Source organism: Arvicola amphibius, chromosome 8 (genome assembly GCF_903992535.2).
Source record: "Arvicola amphibius chromosome 8, mArvAmp1.2, whole genome shotgun sequence".
Lineage (NCBI taxonomy): Eukaryota > Metazoa > Chordata > Mammalia > Rodentia > Cricetidae > Arvicola > Arvicola amphibius.
In genome coordinates, this window is record NC_052054.1 from 17,077,452 (window position 1) to 17,098,449 (window position 20,998).

Genomic DNA, 20,998 nt, shown 5'->3' on the forward strand with positions numbered 1-20,998 from the left:
CCTAAGATACCTGTCACTATGTAGTTAAGGCTGGCACCAAACTCACAATTCTCCTGCCTCAACCTCCCAAGGGTGTGCACTACCATATCCAACTCTAAAAGCCCTATGTTTTTGAATTACAAGACATATTTAAGGCAGCTAATATGGCTCAGCAGATAAAGACACTTGATGCCAAGCCTGACAACCTGAATTCAAACTCCAAGACCTACATGGTAAAAGGTGAGATAAGATCTATAAAAGTTGTTCTTGACCCTCCATATGCCCTTCCACACACCCAAAAGAAATAATGTAAGTGGGACGGTGGTGGCACATGCCTTTAATCCCAGCACTCGGGAGGTAGAGGCAGGTGGATCTCTTGAGTTCGAAGCCAGCCTGGTCTACAAGAGCTAGTTACAGGACAGGCACCAAAACTACAGAGAAATCTTGTCTTGAAAAAAACAAAAAACAAAAAAAGAATGTAATAAAAACATCTTTTAAAAAGATATACCATGATTTTCTGCTTATTTGGCTTCTATATCTTTGAAATGCTTTATATTCAATTTTTGTAAGTATTTTTCTTCTAGTATTTTCAGTATATTATAAATACATATGTAACAGAATTTAGGAGTAAGCTTACACATGAGCTTTTCCTACCCAAATACTTTAAAAGAATCAGAAAGCTACTATTTTCTTCACCAAAATCCAATGCAGTACCAATTCAAAAAACTAATACTTAAAACTGATACAAACAAAATTTCCAGTAGATCAAAAAATCAGATCTTAAACAGGTCTTTCCAAAGTCACGTCTTTACACCTGCTGTCCATCACTACTCCCTAATGGCTTTCCAAACCAACTGTGAAAGCTGAAGAACCCCAGAGCATGGTGCGGTAGCGACTTCTGGTGTCAGAGCACTCCCACTGGAGGAGAGGGAGCTCTGGGAGCTCACAAGGACAGTGGGCTGCTTCCCTCTGCTCAGGGTCAGATGATCTCTTAACAATGTGGGGTGATGTGTCTGACAGAACTTCCTGAAGATCATGCAGGGTTCCTACCTGTGGCTTTTGGACATTACGACCCATGCTGGAATGGCTCTTGCAGTGACACAGTGGCCTGTGAGTCACCAAGCTCCTCTAAGTCTCTGTCACCCCAATAAGCTCACTGGCTTACCAAAGTGGCTGGTGGGAACTGTCTCCTGGTCTCCTGTAGGTGCCCAGCTACAGTGAATAGACATCAGTTCACACCATCCCAGGAAGACTCACACAGGATAAGCCTCTGAATTACAGACAACACTCTCTCCTTTACTTAGCTTTTTGCTAGGTTCAATTTTTCTGTCATAGGTGCTAATAACAGACACTGAAACCTTTAATAATGGCAGCTTCTAACAAGGAGAGTTCTTCTAAATACCAAGTATAAAATAAGCTGTTTGGCCAGGCATGTTAGTGCACACCTTTAGTCCCAGCACTTGGGAGTTAGAAGCAGAGTTTGGGGCCGGCCTGATCTATACAGTAAGACACTGTCTCAAAACGAAAGAAAAGAAATGGTCACTCCAGTAAATGTGCCTGCGCATGGTCAAGTGTAGGGTTAACTCACCATGTGAGGGGCGCTAATGGTAGCTTGGAAACCTACAAAACAAGAAGAGAATGTTGACACACTCAGCTACAAAAGCACACCATACAATGCACACAGCTCCTTTTCTAATAGCCACACATTGTTTTTCACATTTTTTTCCAGTTTTTATAATCTTAAAGCAAAATTTGTTAGAAAACTGAAGTAAGGTAGAAGTTAGAAAATGCAACCATATCAAAGGCTACTGCGCTCATCTAGTAAACCAACTCCTCTACTGCTAATGATGCCTTCTGCGTGGTTGGCCAACAAGAAAAAGATACTCCACCAGCACCACTGTTGTTGTCTGAGACAAGGTCTCACACAGCCAAGACTAGTCTGGACTGGCCTGGACACCTCCTACCTTCACCCCCAAGTGCCCAGTTTACAAGCATGTCCCAACCATGCCAGCTTGGGTCCTTTGCTCCTTCCCTTTTTGAAAGGATCTCCAAATGAGCCTAGGCAGGCCCTGAGCTCAGCCTTTTCCTGCCTTAGCCTCCAAGTGTCTGGGATTACAGGCTTGTCCCAGGAAGGCTTTCAGTACTGAGAACTGGTAACTTACTTTTCACGCATTCTCTTCAGACTTCATAAGTACAGTAAGTATGCAACATCTTAGCAGAATACTAGCTTTACACTTCAGACAACACTTTAAAAGTCAGCTGACCAGTTTAAGAGATTTGCTCCTCTATTGCTGCAATATGGGTAAATCACTGTCTTGTGCTGGTTTTTTAGCCCATGTTTTCTTTCCTTCTGGTGTTACATTCTCAAGATTTATTTACCTGCTTCTGCCTCTGAAGCAGTTTTCACTGAGCGGTGGTAGCAGGTGCCTTGGGGTTCAGAAGCTCCCCAGGATCTTCTTGCTGACTGTCACAGTGCTTCAAAAGAAGACATGGCAGCTGGCCCACAGAATCCTGAGGCACTTCTAAGCCTCAAAGGCGCCCACTGCCAAGGCTCAGCAGCTCAGCAAAACCTGCTTCAGGACAAGGAGTTAAATACGGAACTTTCTAAAGACAAAGGAAAGGCAAAGCATCGGGCCCAGAGAAGCAGAAAAGTCAATAAGGACTTACTTATTCCCTTTAAATAGTGATTTCAAAAGTCAATGCTAATATGCAAATTCAAAATTAAGGATCCTCAATAAAACTTGGCACTCAGCTAAAACTTAGGTTTTAAAGTTTTGTTTTTCCTTAAAAAAAAAATCCCCCAACTTCCTGACTCACATAATATATTTTTAAAGACATAGAAAAAGATGCATTTTGTTACAAAGGGTATTTTGGAATTATTAAAATTGAGCAACAAAATTTCAATTAGTGGGGCTATAATTCACATCTGTATACTACGCACACCTTTAATCCCAGCACTTGGGAGGCAAAGGCAGGCGGATCTCTGAGAGTTTGAGGCCAGCTTGGTCTACAGAGTTAGTCCCAGGACAGCCAGAGATACACAGAGAAATCCTGTCTTGAGAAAAAAAAATTACAGAGTAACTCATGGAAAACACAACTTTTCAGAAATATAAAGCTTACCTATTGATTGTGGAGAATCCATATAAGGGTTAGATTTTGCATAGTGGGAGCGGTCTGTAGCCAGCATCACTTCAAATACTTTATCTGTCTTGATGATTCCATTTTCTGAAATAATGAGACAGATATTTTAAGCAGATATGACATCAGATGTATTTCCAAATCACTCTGGCTACATTGCAGAGTACAGACTGAAGCAGGCAAGGCCAGAAGTCGGCCATGATGCAGACACAGGTCACTTGGCTCTAATGATAGCAGTCAGAATGGAGAAAACGAGAAGGGTTTCAGTTACATCCAGTAATGTATACTGAACTGGAGTGGAAATGGGGTAACAGGTGAGGTGACAGTCACCTGATGATATGAGAAGACCTGGAAAAGAATCAGGATTAACCGAGAGCTATGGGTCACAAGTAGGAGTATTCAGCCGTCAAGACACACAAAGCTGAGGTTCTACAGCAAGTACTGGGTTTGACATTATAAATAGCTTTTTCTTTCCTTTTCTTTTTTTGAGACAGGGTTTCTCTATGTAGCCGTAGCTGACCTAAGACTCACTCTGTAAACCTGGCTGGCATCAAACTCACAGAAATCTGCCTGGGATTAAAGGTGTGCATTATCACTACCTGGCCTATAAATAGCTACCTTAAAAATGAGACCAGTTAAAGCAACACAAGTAGCTTAACTATGCAAACTAATGTCATTTACTCATCAATTGTGGAACTTTCAATTTTGGAAAGTTAATGACGATCATACAGCTGTTCAAAAAAGTCAACACAATAAAACCAAGAAGGGGCACAATGATACCAAGAAGGGGCACAATGATACCAAGAAGGGGCAGAAACAAAGCCAACATAACCTGCAGCATCACTCTCAGAAAGAGAGTACAAAAGAAACAGGAAGCAAAAGACATAGATTAAGCACTGATTAAGCACTGATGAAATCATTCCCCCAAAAGGAAGTACAGTGCTAAGTACTATGGGAGACACAAGAGGCCTTATGCTCCCAGACGAGCACTGGGGGGACCCGAAATGTTATCACAGAGTCCATCCTTCGAGGGAAGGATTGCTAATACCTGTTAACCTCCCAGAAGGCTGCAATGATATGCCTTCCAGCCTGGTGACCTTTGAGCTATCTGCGTGCCCAGAGACTTTTCGGGCACCTTGACCCTCCTCCAGGCCCTTATTATCGCAAGCTTGTTTTTCTCAATCTATAGACCCTATCTTTATGGACTTTACAAGGAGTTTTAATGTAATCATGTCTGACTTGTATTCAGCTTACTTTGTTCCTCAAGGAGATTCATGTATGCTTTGCTCTGCATGAAAGATTGAGTTAATTATAATCAGAATAATTTTCATCAAACTGTGCCTGTCTTGAAAACCCAAATATAAAACAAAACAACCAACAAAACAAAAATCTACACCTAAATGTAAGAGCCACAAGAAGATGTTCATAGAAGAAAAGACAATGAAGGGCTAGAGAGATGGGTCAGTGGATAAGAGCTCTGGCTGCTCTTGCAGAAAACTGATTCTATTCCTAGCACCCACATGGTTGGGTTCCGTGGGGATCTAATGCTCTTGGCTCACCTCTGCAAGCACAGGCATGCACATGGTGCACATGCATGCAAGTAAAATACTCAAAACACATAAATCTAAAAAACAAAACATCTAAAAAGAAAAAATTGGCTAGTCAAAACTTTAGATCTGACGGTGGACGGATTCTTAGATATGACAACAAAAGCATCAAAACTAAAAAGCAGTTGTGTTTCAAAAGACCTGATGAGGGCTGGCGAGACGGCTCAGTGGTTAAGAGCACTGACTGCTCTTCCAGAGGACCCGGGTTCAATTCCCAGCATCCACATGGCAGCTCGCAGCTGTCTGTAACTCCAGTTCCAGAGAATCTGACATTGTTGTACCAATCAATGCGCATGAAACAAAGTTAAATAAAGTTTAAAAAAAAAAAAAAAGACCTGATGAGGGGCTGGAGAGATGGCTCAGAGGTTAAGAGCATTGCCTGCTCTTCCAAAGGTCCTGAGTTCAATTCCCAGCAACCACATGGTGGCGCACAACCATCTGTAATGGGGTAGGGTGCCCTCTTCTGGCCTACAGTCATACACACAGACAGAATATTGTATACATAATAAATATAAAAAAGACCTGATGATACTAAAAGCAGTCAGAGCTGGGGATTGTACTCAGTAGCAGAGGACTTACCTAGCATGCCTCAAGGTCCTGGGATCAGTCTCTGATTCTATCAAAAATAAAACCCAGAAAGTTTGTAAAGATTACCTGAGGACTTAGCTCCACAGTACAGAGCAAATACTACTATTGTAGAGGGCCCACATTTGATTCCCAGCACCTGGATCAGGAAGTTTATAACCACCTGTAACTCTAGCCCCGGGAACCCAAAGCCTCTGGCTTCCTCAGGCAACTGTACTCATGTGCATATAATCCCTCTTCTACACAAAATAGTTTTTTAAAAAATTAATCTGAAAAAAAGTTGAAAAAAGACCCAATTTTTAAAAGATGTAAATCTAACTAGGCATTTCTCCAAAGATACACATAATACATGAAAATATGCCAACCATGACTAGTCACCAGAAAAATACAATTTTGTTTTGCTTTGTTTTTTGAGATAGGATTTTGTTGTGTACAGCTCTGGCTGTCCTGGCTTTGCAGATCAGGCTGGCCTCGAACTCACAGAGATTGACCCGCCCCTGCCTCCCAAGTGCTAGGATTAAAGGCATGCGCCAGCACACCCCATCTTGAAAATACAAATTTTAACCACCATGAAACACCATTTGTCACTCACTAAGATGACTACAATAAAAGCCAGATGAGAAGCCAAGTCAGTAGCCACACCTATAGTCTCAGGAATTTGAAGTCAGCCCGGACAACATAGTAAGATCCGGGCTCCTTCAAAAGTAAGCCAGACAATAACAAGAATTATAAGGATTTGAGAAATTAGAATCCTTGTGCACATCTAATGGAAATAAAAAATGGTACAGTCACTTTAGAGTGGATAAACATGAAGCTATCAAATATACTTAGGAGGAATTCCACTCCTAAGTATATTTCCAAAAGAAATGAAAACTTCTAACTACCTATAAACATACACACAAACACTCATAGCACTACTCAGAATAGTCGGTTAAAAAGTAGACACAATTCAAATGCCCATCAAAGGATGAATGGTATAAAATGTGGTGTATCTGTGTAATGGAACATCACTTAGTCACAAAATGGGATGAACTATTCATTCATAAAACATGGAAGAACCTGAAAAAATTATGAAAGAGGTCAGTTATGAAACTTAAATAAAATATCCAAAGTAGGTAAACCTGTAGATTAAAATTAGATTAGTAGCTGCTTAAAGTTGAGGATGCCGAAAAACTAGGAATGAGAGACAAGGTCTTTCTAGGTAATGAAAACGTTGATGTGACCATGGCAGTGACTGAACATCTCTGTAAACACAGCAAAACCCTTGAATGATACCATTTAAATGGATAAATTATATTCATTGGATTTACCATAGTAAAGCTGTGTAAGGAAAACCACACTTTAAAGGAAAGGCAGCGAGAAGGTGCACTGCCTGCAGGGAAGCAGAGCCACAGGGAAAGCAGTCCCGCGGAAGCAGCGGCACTTCTTTTCTCCTCCACTGTGTCAACCACTGACATCATCTGTCACAAACCTGCAAATCAAGCAGAGCTCCTGGCGGGTGGCCTGGAGTCCTCTCCAGACAATGCCTCAAGACAGGACAGAAGAAAACTAAGCTGGCCTCAGTCAAGGCTCTAAAGAAAACTATGCTCACAGTGAACGACTACAAAGATGATTTGAAGCTACCTAGAAGATAAGGAATAATCAACTTTAAAACATTCTGGAAAATGTCTTTTTCCAGATTTAAAATAATCCATTAAAAAAATAGAACCTTAAGACAGGCTAAAAGTAGGAGGTAACATTAGGTTTTTTAGAGGAACATTCAAAGCAAAACAAGAATGAAGCAGTTTTCAATAAATAAGGAGTAACCACTGCTTCAAGAATTTAAGAAGGGGTGCACACAACCCTTCCTGTGGATCCTTCTAGAGCCTAGGTTCATATATTTTTGGTTGTAAGCCTAGCTTTTAATGGCTGACCATCCAAACAGCCAGAGTCTAGCTTCTTAAACTGTAGGTCACAACCCTATAACTGTGGAGATTAAAAATAAAAAGGGGGGTGGGTGGTGATGGTGCACACCTGTATGTAATCCCAGCAGTCAGGAGGCAGAGACAGGCCTCTACGAGTTCGAGGTCAGCCTGGTCTACAGAGCAAGTTCCAGGACAGGTTCCAAAGCTACAGAGAAACCCTGTCTCAAAAAACTAAAGAACAATAAACAAACAAACAAACAAATAAATGAAAAAATTAAATAATGAGGGCAAACAGTAAAATGTTTCTGATGATGCAAAAGGGCCTACAGAGACAGCGAGCACCGCTGCTTCTCCAAAGGACCCTAGTTCAACTATCAGCACCCATATCAGATGGCTAAACCAAGCTGTATTAAATAATTTTCTTATTTTTGGTAATCTATTACATATATATATATATATACATATATATATCCGTGTATATCTATATCCGTGTGTGTGTGTGTGTGTGTGTATATATATATATATATATATGTATGTATGTGTATATATATCCATCCATTCCACCACTGCAAGGAAGTTTTTCTTTCAAATATAACTGATTTGTCTTTAGATGTGCAAAAAAAGTAATGTGCTGGTTTGCTTTGCATGTACAGCCTAATTAGAGGCTAAACATCGAATTATCATCAACCTATTCAAACACTGAACAGCTTTTGAAACACCCTTACTTAATCTGCTTGTAACCTCAGGATACAGGGACCCTTGTTAATCAACTATAAAAATGGCTATTGTGGGTCCAAATATGTAGCCAATCCAAATAAGATCTTATTAGGGTTTTAACAGAATTTAAATTATAAGCCAAATTTTAAAGTTTGAAAAACTAAGGGCCATATTAAGAATGGATACATGGGCTGGAGAGATGGCTCAGAGGTTAAGAGCACTGACTGCTCTTCCAGAAGTCCTGAGTTCAATTCCCAGCAACCACATGGTGGCTCACAGCCATCTGTAATGAGGTCTGGTGCCCTCTTCTGGCCAGCAAGCATACATGGAAGGAATGTTGTATATAATAAATAAATCTAAAAAAAAAAAAAGAATGGATACATTTTTCTTTCCAACTTGGGGTATAGAAAGGGACAGAGGGTGAATCAAATTTAAGGGGGAAAAAACCCACAAAAATATTATACAAGAGGTTGGGCGTGGTGGTGCATGTCTTTAATCCAAACACTTAGGAGGCAGAAGCAGGCTAATCTCTTTGTGTTTGAGGCTAGCCTGTTCTTAGGGTAACATGGTTTCAATTTGTTTACGAAAGTTGATAATATATTTTATTCTGAAAAGAGAGCAAGTATGTTCTGTCAACTTTAAAAGGAGACCAGGGAACCACCTTGGATATTCTTCTTTAGACAATGTCCACCTTTTTTTCCTGAGACAGGGTCAATCTCAATCCATCACCAGCCTGAAGTCACCAAGTGGGCTAGGTGGGCTGGCCACTGAGTCACAGGGATCCATCCACTGTCTCTGCCTTCCTGTGGGATTACGAGCATACATCACCATGCCTGGCTTGTTTTTTTGTTTGGTTTTGGGTTTCTGTGACAGCTTTTCTCTATAGCTTTGGAGCCTGTTCTGGAACTCACTCTGTAGACCAGGCTGGCCTTAAACTCACAGAGATCCACATGCCTCTGCCTCCCTAGTGCTGGGAATAAAGGTGTGCGCCACCAACATCCAGTCTGGCTTATTTTTTTTTTAACCTGGGTTCTGGGGGTTCAGCTCAGTCCCTTTTGCTTGTGAAGCAGGCAGGCACTTTGCCAACTGAGCTATGTTCCCAGCTCCATGGACATTATTATTATTATTATTATTAATTTTATTATTATTATTTTGTTCCAGCCCTGTATGGGCAGTTTTTTAAATAAAATTTTCATTGTGTTGAGTAGGGTCTTACCAATTCCTAAGATACACATTGTTCTGATGCAAAACATTAGGCTTATATTTAATGGTGCTTATCTTGTTTTTTTTAAAGCAACTTATTGGTATTTCTTTTATAGGTATACATTTATAGGTATTCTTCTGGCCAAACTAAAAGTTTCTCAAATCATTCTGCTCTGTTCTTTCTACTCCTACTTCTCGCTATAAATTTGGCTAAAAGCTGGTAAATTCATGACACAGCCTGAATGCTGTTTTTGCTCTGAAATTTCCTCTAAAATATAAATTGGTCTGTTGATTTAAGCTCAGGTTCCCAGTCTCAGGGCATGGATAAAATGCAGTCCAGCTGTTTCCACAAGTTAACAAGGGTGGTACTTAGCCCAATTGCCAATAGAATCGTTTCCATGGGAACCTCATCTGCATTATTTACTGTCTGCACTCTAATCTGTATTCTAGTCCTCTGAGCCTCTACCACAATCACCTGCTAAACTGTGTTTTCAGCATATTTAGCTTTCTGTCTTTTCAGATTCTTTCCATGAGCAAATTCCCAGGACTGTTATTGCATTGTTTCAGGTGTAGCTGTAGTCAGTTGCCCTATGACGCAACACCACTTTCTATTAGCCAGTTCTCTCTTGTTACAATAAGTACCTAAGATAATTTATGTATGGGTATATTCTGGTTAATAGTTTTGAAGACTTCAATCCATATTTGATTTGCTCTATTGTTTTGGACCTGTGACAAGACCACCCAAGAATGGTCATCAGTTGGTTTCATTTTACATGGAGGAAGACCATGATGGTTTTTCAGTACTTGAGAATGCCAACTCATGGCCTGGAGAGATGACTCAGTAGTTACTAGCACTTCCTGCTCTTGCAGAGGATGGAGGTGTGGGTCCCAGCACCCAATGGCATCTTACAATGTCTATAACTCTTGTAACAAAAGATCTGAAATTCTCTTCTACATTACATCAGCACAAGGCACACTACGGTGCCCATACATATATGAACACAAAACACTCAGACATTGAATAAATAAATCTTTTTTTAGTTAAAATTATGTAACGGTAGAGATATCACCTAAGAATACAAAGGAAAACCTAGGAAGTCAGACAGTCTGTGGCAGGGTTGGCCCCTGAAAGGAACCCTGAACTACATAAAAATAACGAAGCTGAGGGAGTGACGCACAGACTGCAGTAAAGATTCTAGAATGTCAGAACTGCCAGGAGCAGGGAACACCTGCAAAGAAAACTAAGGGCAGTGTAGGTCCCTGCAAGAGGCTGAAAGAATGGCAAAACAAAGCCAGTAGGTGGGGCTGCCCAGACCCTTGGCTGTCCACACTTGTTAGGGAGCATCAGCTACAGAAAGGATTTTATGTTTGCCCTGCTGGGGTACTGGCCTTGGGTTTGTCTGATCCCATCTTTCTATGCCCTCTTGGAATACAAACGTATGCCTTTGCTTGTCCCATTACTATATTTCAGAAGGCTGGAATATGTGTTTTTGATTTCTTACAAGGAATCACAGCTAAGTTTGCCTTCTGTCTCAGAGTCTGGGCTTCTTTTTTTTTTTTTTGAAACAAAATTTCAGGGATTTATTATCTTGTAAATGAGCATACAATTTCCTTAGCGCTGAGTAGTTTATGTAGAAATAAACACTAGTGCACACTATCAGAGAAGGTTTAATAATAAAAATGTACAAAAATACTGAAATCAGAAATGTTTTAGACTGTGTACCATGGATTCAATATTTCTCAGTGAATAAGGAAGGCAATTTACAACCTCTTCAATGGAATTTTAAAAAAAAAAGTGAGAAAGATTGGATTAAAAATTCAAAGAAAATGTTTCAGTCAACATTGATTTTTCTCCTCCCCCCCCCCCCGAAGGATATTTCAACTATCACTCAAAAGTTCGGTGGCACATTCTTTAGTAGGTTTTTAAGGCAATATATTTAAAGTAATTTACAATTTGATTTGATGCTATCTATTTTAAAACATCACCTCAAAACAGATGCTCAAAATAATACCCGAGACTCTGGACTTGTAAGCATCGCCAGAACAGTAAAGACTGGGAACTCTTGAAGGACAAAATGTATTTTGTTTTATGAGGTGGACATGGGCCTTGAGGAGCCAAGGGCAGATTGTCATAGTTTAGGTCCACAATTTCCCCCAAAATCTTGGTCCCAGATTGGCAACAGTGGGAAGTGGTGATCAGTGGGAAGTCTTCAGGTCACTGGTCCTGGAAGAACGGTGGGACCCTGGTCTCCTCTCTGCCTCTCACTACCTGGCCATCAACTGAGGGCTCTATTTACCACGTGCTTTGGCCATGATGTGCTGCCTTCACACAGACCCAAAGCAACAGGGCCAAACAGTCATGGACTGAGACCTCCATAACCAACCCCAAACAAACTTCCTCTTTTTAACTCATTATCTCAAGAAACCGCTAACAGTACTGGGAACCTAACAATGAAGGCACAGCAAAGGGGGTGACTATGAGACATTTATGGGATCCAAGTAAACCTTGGAGAAGTTAGGAGGACCAGTATAGGTGTAAATTAGACAGATTCTAAATCTGGTAAAACGTTCCCCAAACTCATTATAACAAGTTCCATCTCAAGGGCTGAGGATGTAGCCTAGTATAGTGAAAGCCTTGATTTTGATTCCCAGCACCAAAAGATGGAGGAGGAGGAGGAGGAGGAGGAGGGAGGAGGAGGAGGGTTGTCTCAATAAGAAGTACTATCCCATTTTATTAGATTATAAGAGTTAATAGCCACTTATGAGTTATCTTGCATTTCTTCTCAAGTATCAACCAGCAAACAAAATTTTCATCTTTTACTTCTCATCCAGAATTAGATGAGGTAGATTCATATACACTGAAGATATAAAGTCTAAAAGAGACTCGATTTAAAATTGCACTATAATCTAAGTAGCTTATATAACAGCAAGCAAAGACAAAGCAGTTCTCTAAGTACCAGATGTTATTCAATCATACATTGTTGTTCTCTATGCCTGTCAGTTTTAGTTGGTCTGTAAAAGTAAACTGTTTCAACATTGCTTCCCAAAGGAGAGGGTTGTTTCTTGAGCTCCTTTTCATCCGTATGTAAAAGTAGGTTAACATCAGCAGTTAGTATTAAAATGTTTGCCTTTTTGCCTGACTCCTGAAACATACATACTCCATAAGCATTATGCAATCTTTAAAGCTATTTTAAAATCACACAATCTTGGATATGGAATGTTCCTCTTAGAACTGGTGTACATTCAAATCTGATAACGACTCCCTCTGCAGTGTCCCTTACAGTGAAATGGTCAGCCACCCTCTCTGCTTTAGTATACCCAGTGACAGAAAGCATTGTTGTTCAAAATAAACTTTTTTTTTCTTTTTTGAGACAGGGTTTCTCTGTGTAGCCCTGGCTGTCCTGGATGTCCTACTCACTCTGTAGACCAGGATGGACTCAACTCAGAGATCTGCCTGCCTCTGTCTCCCAAGTCCTGGGATTTTGTGCCACCACCACTGGCTTCACGACAAAACTCTTGATGGTTAGGGTAGCTCTGCTGAGTTCTTCCTTATAATGAGTACAAATCTGCCCCCTGCTTTACCCTCTTCTACAAGTTTCTTCAAGTATTTATTATTCCCTAAAACTTTCGCTATGCTAAATCGGACACTTCAGTCCCATCAAAGTATCATCTAATATGCCAACTCTTGTGCTCTCCATCACACTTGTTCAAAGATCCTTTCACATCGCCCCTAAAGCACCTCAGTCAGAAAACACAAATACTAGAACAAATATACATAACAACAGTGTAACTTCCTCTTCCTACAGCTTAATTTCACCTTAAATAGCATGTAAAAGAGCCAATCACCTAGACAGAGCAGAACTCCCTGTGACAGGGTATGTTGTATATCTATATTTTTCATGTTCATCAGGGCAACCACTAACTTCATGAAGTTATCAAGGCCCTGAAACATGGCTGGTAAAACTACAGAACTGAAAATTTAATTTAGTTTTTACTTAAGTTAAATATAAGTAGATACACAGATTTTTTTTTTTCTTGGTATGGTACAGAGAACTAAATCCTGGATCTCATGTATGCCAGATGAGAACTCTACCATCGAGTAACATCCCCAGGCTGCCTAATAATAAAATTTTAAGTCATAAAAATTAACTATTATCCTCTGTATATACCATGAGTTACTTACTATCTGTTAAGTTAGTTAAAACTAACTTGAGATGGCTCAGTAGGTAAAAGTGCTTACTGACATGACTGATGATCTGAATTCGATGCCTGGAAACCATGTAAAGGTGGAAGGCAAGAACTGACTCTATAAAGCTGTCCTTTGACCTCCACATGTGTACACACACAAATAGCTCCAATTTCTTAGGCTCTTATGAGCTGGTTATGTGCTAATGTGCACATAAAGAGTAAAGGGAGGGAGGAACGGAGGGAGGGAGGGAAAAAAGTCATTTGCAAAAGTAAACACACTGGGCCAGCATGGCTACAGACAAGGAAACCTAGTACTCAGGAAGCACATTTGCAAGCACCTTAAGTTTGAGGCCATCCTAGCCTACAGTGTGTTCACAAGATCCCACCTCAAAAAAGAGCTATGGATACAGTCCAGTGGTCTAGCACTTGCTTAGCATGCATGAGGCCCTAGAGTCAATCCCCAACACAAGGGGGAAATAATGGTACTTCAGAAGGACAGACACGAGGATGAAAAGTTCAGTGTCATTCTCAACTATATAGCAAGTCTGAGGACAGTAGGACAGTCTAGGCTACATGAGACACTGTTTCAAAACACACAAAAAAATAAAAATTTAAAAACCAGAAACAACAAAAATAACTGTTTTAGGACCCAACAACAAAAATTATCATAATCACATATTCAAATATCAATAAAGGTTTCAATTTAGGTATATCATAGCATATTAAATCTGTTTTTTTCTCCCAAATAAATTCCTGATCTGCTCCTCTCTGCAAAGTCAAGCCAAAATAAAATCTGCTATTCACTTACTTATTTTCAACTCAGGAAATGGCAAACCATCCCAGCTGCCAGGCCTAACACTCTGGGGTCATATTTGACTTGTCTCCAGTCTTTTTCCCACACCTCACATCCAAACCTAGCCCTATAACTTCGCTGTCTGAGCTGTTAGCACCTCAGCTCTATCCTCGTGGCTGTCTGCCCATCACCAAACCTTTGCTCAAAGGATATAGAGGAGGCATTCTCTCCTGCAACTGGAAACCCACTGTCCCGTGCTCTGAAGATGGTCATTTTACTGTCCCGTGCTCTGACAATGGTCAACCTATGAGGTACTCTTTACTTAGCTACTTGCTGTAGAAGAAAGCCACAAAAAGGAGTGGGTATTTGTTTCACTCTTCGCTTTATCCCTAGTGATTGGCACACTGGAGACCCAGCCCCACTGCATGCAATGCCAAGTGCCTCTTTATCCCTAGTGATTGGTACATAGGAGCCCAACTGAGTGCAATGCTAAGTGCCTGCACGCCAGTTACTCAACAGGTTGAAGAAGGATGATTGAGCCTAAAAATTCATAGCTAGCTTGGGCAATATAAGAAGACCTTGTCCTGAAAAAAAATTTATAAATAAATGAATAAAGAGGAAGCATGGAGCTGAAGAAACGGCTCAGCAGTTAAGAGTACTTGGCTACTCTTCTAGAGGACCCAGGTTCAATTCCCAATACTACCATGGCAGCTCAAGACTGCCTGAAACTCCAGTTTCAGGGCTTCTGACACCCTCATACAGACACACATGCAGGAAAAACACCAAAGCACATAAAACAAAAACAAATAAGCAAAAAATAGTAATAAAGAGGAAACATTCATGTATTCATTGGATGATTGATAATCCTACAAACATTGTATTTGGAAGCATTCAAGTATTCACTGGGTGAATGATAATCTTATAAATATTGTATTTGCAAATTACAAATGAAACAGTCAAGGATACAAAAGAAACATAAGCAGAAATGACCATACATTAAGGAATTGCATAGAATTTTTTTGTTTTGTTTTTACAAATAAAAACAAGTTGAGAAGAGGAGAAAGAGTTGCTCATCTTGTGTTAAGTGGCCAGTGTAGCCACACACCTTTAATCCTAACTCGGAAGGCAGAGGCAGGCAGATCTCTCTGAGTTCGAGGCCAGCCTGGTATACAAAGCAAGTTCCAAGACAGAGTTGTTACAAAGAGAAACCTGTCTTAAAAAACCAAAAAAAGAGACACTGAAATCCAAGCAAGAAGTGAATGCCCCTTATAAAACCAAAGCAAAAGAGAAGACTCTGCAAGCCAAGAAGGCACTGCTGAAAGGGATCCAGAGTCACCAAACCTACAGTACCTTCTAGAAGCACAACATACTAGGACTCTGGTGGCAGCCAACTGCCCTGGCAAGAGCACCTGCAGGAGAAACAAGTTTGCCATCATCAACCCGAGCACTGAGTCAGCCATGAAGAGCTCTAAAATGCTGAGCTACAGACTTTCTAAAACCTTATTTTAAAATATATAACTGAGGCAGAGGCAGGAGGATCTCTTTGAGTTCGAGGCTAGCCTGGTCTACAAGAGCTAGTTTCAGGACAGTCTCCAAAGCTACAGAGAAACCCTATCTTGAAAAATAAAACAAAACAAAAACCATATATATATATATATATATATATATATATATATATAATAAACCTGAAACAGTAGCAGAATTTAGCTTTGCAATTTTCAATTCTCTGCCTCTATGAAGTCCCTGGGTTCACAGCTGTACACACTCTATAGACCAGGTTGGTCTTGAACTAACAGATCCACCAGCCTCTGCCTCCCCAAGGCCACCACCACCCAGTTTGTTGGCGCCTTTAATCCCAGCACTGGGGAGGCAGAGTCAGACAGGCTGAACTACAAAGTGAGTTCCAGGACTGCCAGGACTACAGAGATAAACCCTGTCTCAAAAAAAAAAAAAAAACAATTAAAAAAATAATTTTGTTAGCTACAAAATCTCCACCCCTCCTAGCTGAACAAGCTCTGCAGATGATCCAGGACTGAAGGGTAAGCTCAAGCTTTGGAGAAACTGTTGAAAACTTCCCAAAGAACAGTTACCACAACATAAGCCAATGAATGGCAAGAAATGTATCATCACAATCTCAAAGTGTACAAATGATGCATCAACTATAAAAATCAAACAGTACTTCTGTCTTCAAATACAAAAGAAAAAGTAAGTACTTTCAATGAATTACAACATTAAAACTAAGCAATCCGTGAGTACATCTTTGCGGGGGATTAAAACTGTAACCCCCACTTCCAATTCGCAGATCCCTTTACTTCAGTATCAACATGATTCCATTCCGAAGAACTCAATTAAAAGCCCTTCATTTTGTAGGCTGACAGGATATTCATGGGAGAGCACTTGTCTAGCATGTCTAAAGTCCCAGGGTTAACTTTGTGGTTAAACACCACAAAGCACTAAATATCTACTATTTATTTAGTTATTATTTCTGAACTGCAATGATGTATATATTAAGTACCAGACAGTCCTACTTATTTCTCTCATTCCCCCTTTTGCTCCCTACAAAGATCTTGGCATATAATGGGACAATGAATTGGCATTCCTGGGGGAAAGAATGAGTATTGACTCTGTGAAAATTCAATTTTTTTATGCTTCTAGCCCTCGAGGAGATCACGAATGGAGTTGAAAAATAAGACAAACACATGAAAAGTTTTTCTTTAAAAAAAGTATAAGAAAATTAAGAACATCACCTGGAAGACTATGATAATTTTTTTCAAAACTGGTGGGCAAAAGGAACTGTGAATTCTGATCAGAGTGAGATTATAAACTTATAGTTCGCCTTAGTCGCTGAACAACACTCTATTTCAATTTAAAAAGGTAGGTGACACAGCATTCATTGCACCCTAAAACTATCAACAAAGGAAGGGCTACAATGACTACAGAGAATGCTAGTTTTAAAAAACGTTTCATACACGCTTTTAAAAGCCAATGGACGATCCTGAAAAAAAGTACCAATATTTTATATACACAATGGTCTGCTGGATTCAGGACCTCACAAAGGCTCCAAACAAAGTCTCTTAGGAACAGCATGCCCTAACAGAGTATCCTTCGCCCCCCCGCCCCCGCAAAGAGCCTATACTCTGGACAACAGCCTGAGAAACTGCTTCCAGCACCCACCCGTAACCCCAATACCCGTAACGTCCTCTCCCTCCCCTGGCTGGTATCAGACAGCCGCATCTCCCTCCAAGGGAAAAAACAGAGGGCGGGGGAGGCAGAAGAACGCTCGCTCGGGAAAATCTACCGAGGAGGACCGCGAGAGAACCCTCGGGCTGAGGGTGGTGTCCCCTCGGTGCCAGCCCGGTCACCAGGAGTACAAACTCGCACTTCCCCATCCCGAAGTCACGCCCCTCGCCGGTCGGACGGACAGCGGACTCCAGCAACAGCCACGCCACCTGTGCCGCACCCAGTCCCCGCAGCCCGCGAAGAGGAGGCGGCCGTCCCGTCCCACCGCCGCAGCCCCCCTTGTGGCTTCTCTCCCCTCCCGGTCCACAGTGCCCAGTGACAGGTCCCGGGGGAGGAGACCGCAAACGCATGCAGTCCAGGACTCCCGGTGCAACCGCGCACAGACGCCCTCCAGCCGGCGCAGGGGTGCAGACCGAACGTTCCGGACGGTCACGGGGGGGACAGCGTCCAGGCCCGGCCCTTCCCCGTGGCCCACGCCGGGCGGGGGTGGCACTTACTGCGGAGGTTGTGGATTAGCTCCGAGTGGCTGGCGCCGCCGGATTTCCAGGCCATCGCGAAGCACACCCGGAGCAGGTACAGAACCACCTTCAGCGCGGCGACGGTCCCCAGCAATTTCCCCAAGAGTGAGACCACCTCCCACACGGTCACCGCCCCGTTGGTGTCCCCGCTCGCGCGGCCGCTGTTACTGCCGTCGCTGCCGCTGCCGCCACTGCGCGCTCCCGGCATCCCCCGCGGCACGCATGCGCTCTGTGACGCCGCGCAGCCCGGGGTGCGGCCGGGCGGGGCAGGAGGCGGGGGAGGCCTGGAGAGGGAGAGCCGGTGGGTGGCAGCCCGGTGACCGTGGCGAGGTCCGGCGAGTCCACGCTGCTGGGTTCCCCTGGCTGAGGCTCGCGACGGCGGGGTGGCGTCCTGCGCGGTGGGACTCGTTCCTGGCTGCGTCCCGGCTGACCCAGCGCGGTGGCGGGATGACGGGTCCTACGTGTGCCGCCGCTTTGGGCTCCGCAGTCGCCTCTCCGTCAGCTGTTGCGAGCAGCGGGTCTGCTCCTATGACGGTCCAGATTGCTAGATAGTGAGCTACCTCCGTCCTGCCTCACCCAACCCGGTGCACTAACGTTTAGGCTGGTAGGGTCAAGGCTTTTGGTGATGGGGCCAGAATAATCATTTTAGCAGAGCCCGAGAGCAAACGCCTTTCTACAGCACTAAGTCCACCAGCTTCTGTCAGAAGGATGGTGCTGACGAAGCCGACTTTAGGGCTCTGGTTTGTTTTCAGCTCTGAAAGCGTAAAATCAAGGTGGAAAGATACAAGGGCTTGGGGTTAGAGATGCTTTTCTAGTTGAGAACAAGACCAGCCGAGAGCTATAAATGGTTACTAAACACCACAATATCCTATGGTGAAAGTGTTATTCTTCCTACCCAAGTGTGAGTTTCAACTTACAAGCCTCGCAAATTACACTTTAGACTGAGCAGTAGCTTTATTCTTTCCATCTCTGCTAGGTTCTGAGAAGTTGACAGGAAACACTGTCTGCTGCTTCCAGAGTGTGCTAGCTAAAACTGAGACGCAGCCATAAACTCCAGTAAACTTTTTAGGAAGGAAACGAAGCTATAAGACACCAGTGCTGTGCTATGGCGTCAGGAGCAATTTCCAAATTACAGCGCTTACCAAACTTCGTCACATGAAACACTCAACCTGCTTCCCATCCGAAATGTCCATTATCTGTTTTCATGGATCCTTTAACTATTAATGTCCGTGTTCTTCAACATTAAGAAGAAAGCAATGCCCAGTAATGGTGACGCAAGCCTTTAATCACAACACTTGGGAGGCAGAGGCAGGCAGATCTCTGTGAGTTCGAGGCCAGCCTGGTCTACACCGTGAGTTCCAGGACAACCAGCTTCTACAAGAATAAAGCAGTGAGGGCTGGAGAGATGGCTCAGTGGTTAAGAGCACTGACTGCTCTTCCAGGTGACCCGGGTTCAATTCCCAGCACCCACATAGCAGCTCACAACTGTCTGAAGATCCAGTTCCAAGGGATCTGACACCTTCACACCAATGCACATAAAATAAAGTTAAATAAACCATAAAAATATTTTTTAAAAGAATAAAGCAGTGAGTTTTAGTTTGTTTCCTGCCTGACAAACGTTCAGTCTAGACTCTCCTTGCTGTTAAGTACTTTCACTTGATGCCCTTTCTTGTATAGATCATGATGATTACAGCTAAGTTTAGTCCAGTCACCTTTTCCCACACAAGTATGTAACACCCAACCTCAGTTTAGGTGAGACTGTTCAGAGACTTGATTTTCTCATTTGTGAGTGATTGGTCACTGTCTCATGCAAAACCCACTTCAGTGACTGGAATGTTGTATGGTGGCAGAAATGTCCAAGGTGGGTAACAGTCTTCATAATTCTCATATCATCACCCCTTTTCTTTAAAAGAATGTATAAAGGAGAATAGAAATACCAATAAATGGTCAGTGGTGACACATGCCTTTAATCCCAGCATTTGGGAGGCAGAAAGCAGGCAAATCTTGGTGAATTTGAGGCCAGCCTGGTCTACAGAGCGAATTCTGGGACAGGCTCCTAAGATACACAGAGAAACCCTGTCCCAAAACAACAACAACAAAAATACCAATAAGTCCCTCCTCTTGAATTTTGTAGGAGTTACATACTAGTCGTGAAATCTATGATTAGAAGAACACCAGTGGGCTGGGAATATGGAAGAGACCTTACCTTCCAAATGAAAGATCTCAGGTTCCCTCCCTGGAACCATCAACAGCAGACAACAGAGGCCACTTAATGGTCTGGAATCTCTAGACACTAGTGCTGGGCCTCTTTGAACAACACAGGCTGAAGGGATCTGGAAAAGGTAGACAAAGGCATTGATCTTTGAAGGTGGACAGGGTTATGAGAAGTAGTGAGGAGTGGAGCGTATTAAAGGTGTTACCAATAGCACAGAGGCAACATAGAGGGTTCATAGCCTGGTGACACAGTTCTCAACAAACACATTATTAATTACATGTATAAGTGAAACTGACTAAGCGTACAGAGCAAGAAAAAAGATATTAAAACTAAAACCGGAGGGCCTGGAGAGAGGGGCCAGCAGTTACTAGCACTGGTTGCTCTTCCAGAGGACCTGGGTTCAATTCCCAGCACCCGTATGGTGACTGACAAAACCTTTTGTAATTCCAGTTCGGGGAGGGGGGAATCATACACTCTCTTCTGACCTCCTGAGCATCAGGCACACATGTGCACATACATACATGCAGGCAAACTAAAACTAGAGTTCCAGATTCTAATCCCAGGTCTTCCAGAAGTGGAGGAAGTTGAAGATGCTAAGTTGCTACCTTAGTGAACATACTTTCAGGATAATTTAAGGATTATTTTTCCTGTTGCTGCAGTCCTGACCCAGGACCTGGGATCCTAATCCTGAGCTCTCGCTTAGGAGGTTAAGCATTTTTGAAGGTTTATTTTATGTGTATGAGTGGTTTGTGTTGTTTGTTTAAAGGGTCTCACTAAATAACTCTGGCTGTTCTGGAACTCATCGTGTGTTGTAGGAGCCCGCTTGTTTGTTCACGGCTGCCCAGACTCGAAATAATCACACAGAAATCCATATTAATAGCAATACTGTTTGGCCAATAGCTTAAGTATAT

General features: G+C 42.3%; 1 protein-coding gene across 2 annotated transcripts in view; it reads right to left on the reverse strand.

Annotated features, from left to right (window-relative positions):
* Pcmt1 (protein-L-isoaspartate (D-aspartate) O-methyltransferase) overlaps positions 1–18,080 on the reverse strand; it is a 34,890-nt gene extending 16,810 nt beyond the window's left edge. For both annotated transcript variants that reach the window (XM_038340147.1, XM_038340148.1), the window contains exons 1-3: positions 17,852–18,080; positions 3,100–3,204; positions 1,568–1,599 (exon numbers count right to left, since the gene is read on the reverse strand). In XM_038340147.1, coding sequence (XP_038196075.1) covers positions 1,568–1,599; positions 3,100–3,204; positions 17,852–18,080 — 366 coding nt within the window. The remainder of the gene's footprint in view (positions 1–1,567; positions 1,600–3,099; positions 3,205–17,851) is intronic.
* Positions 18,081–20,998: the final 2,918 nt, after the last annotated feature.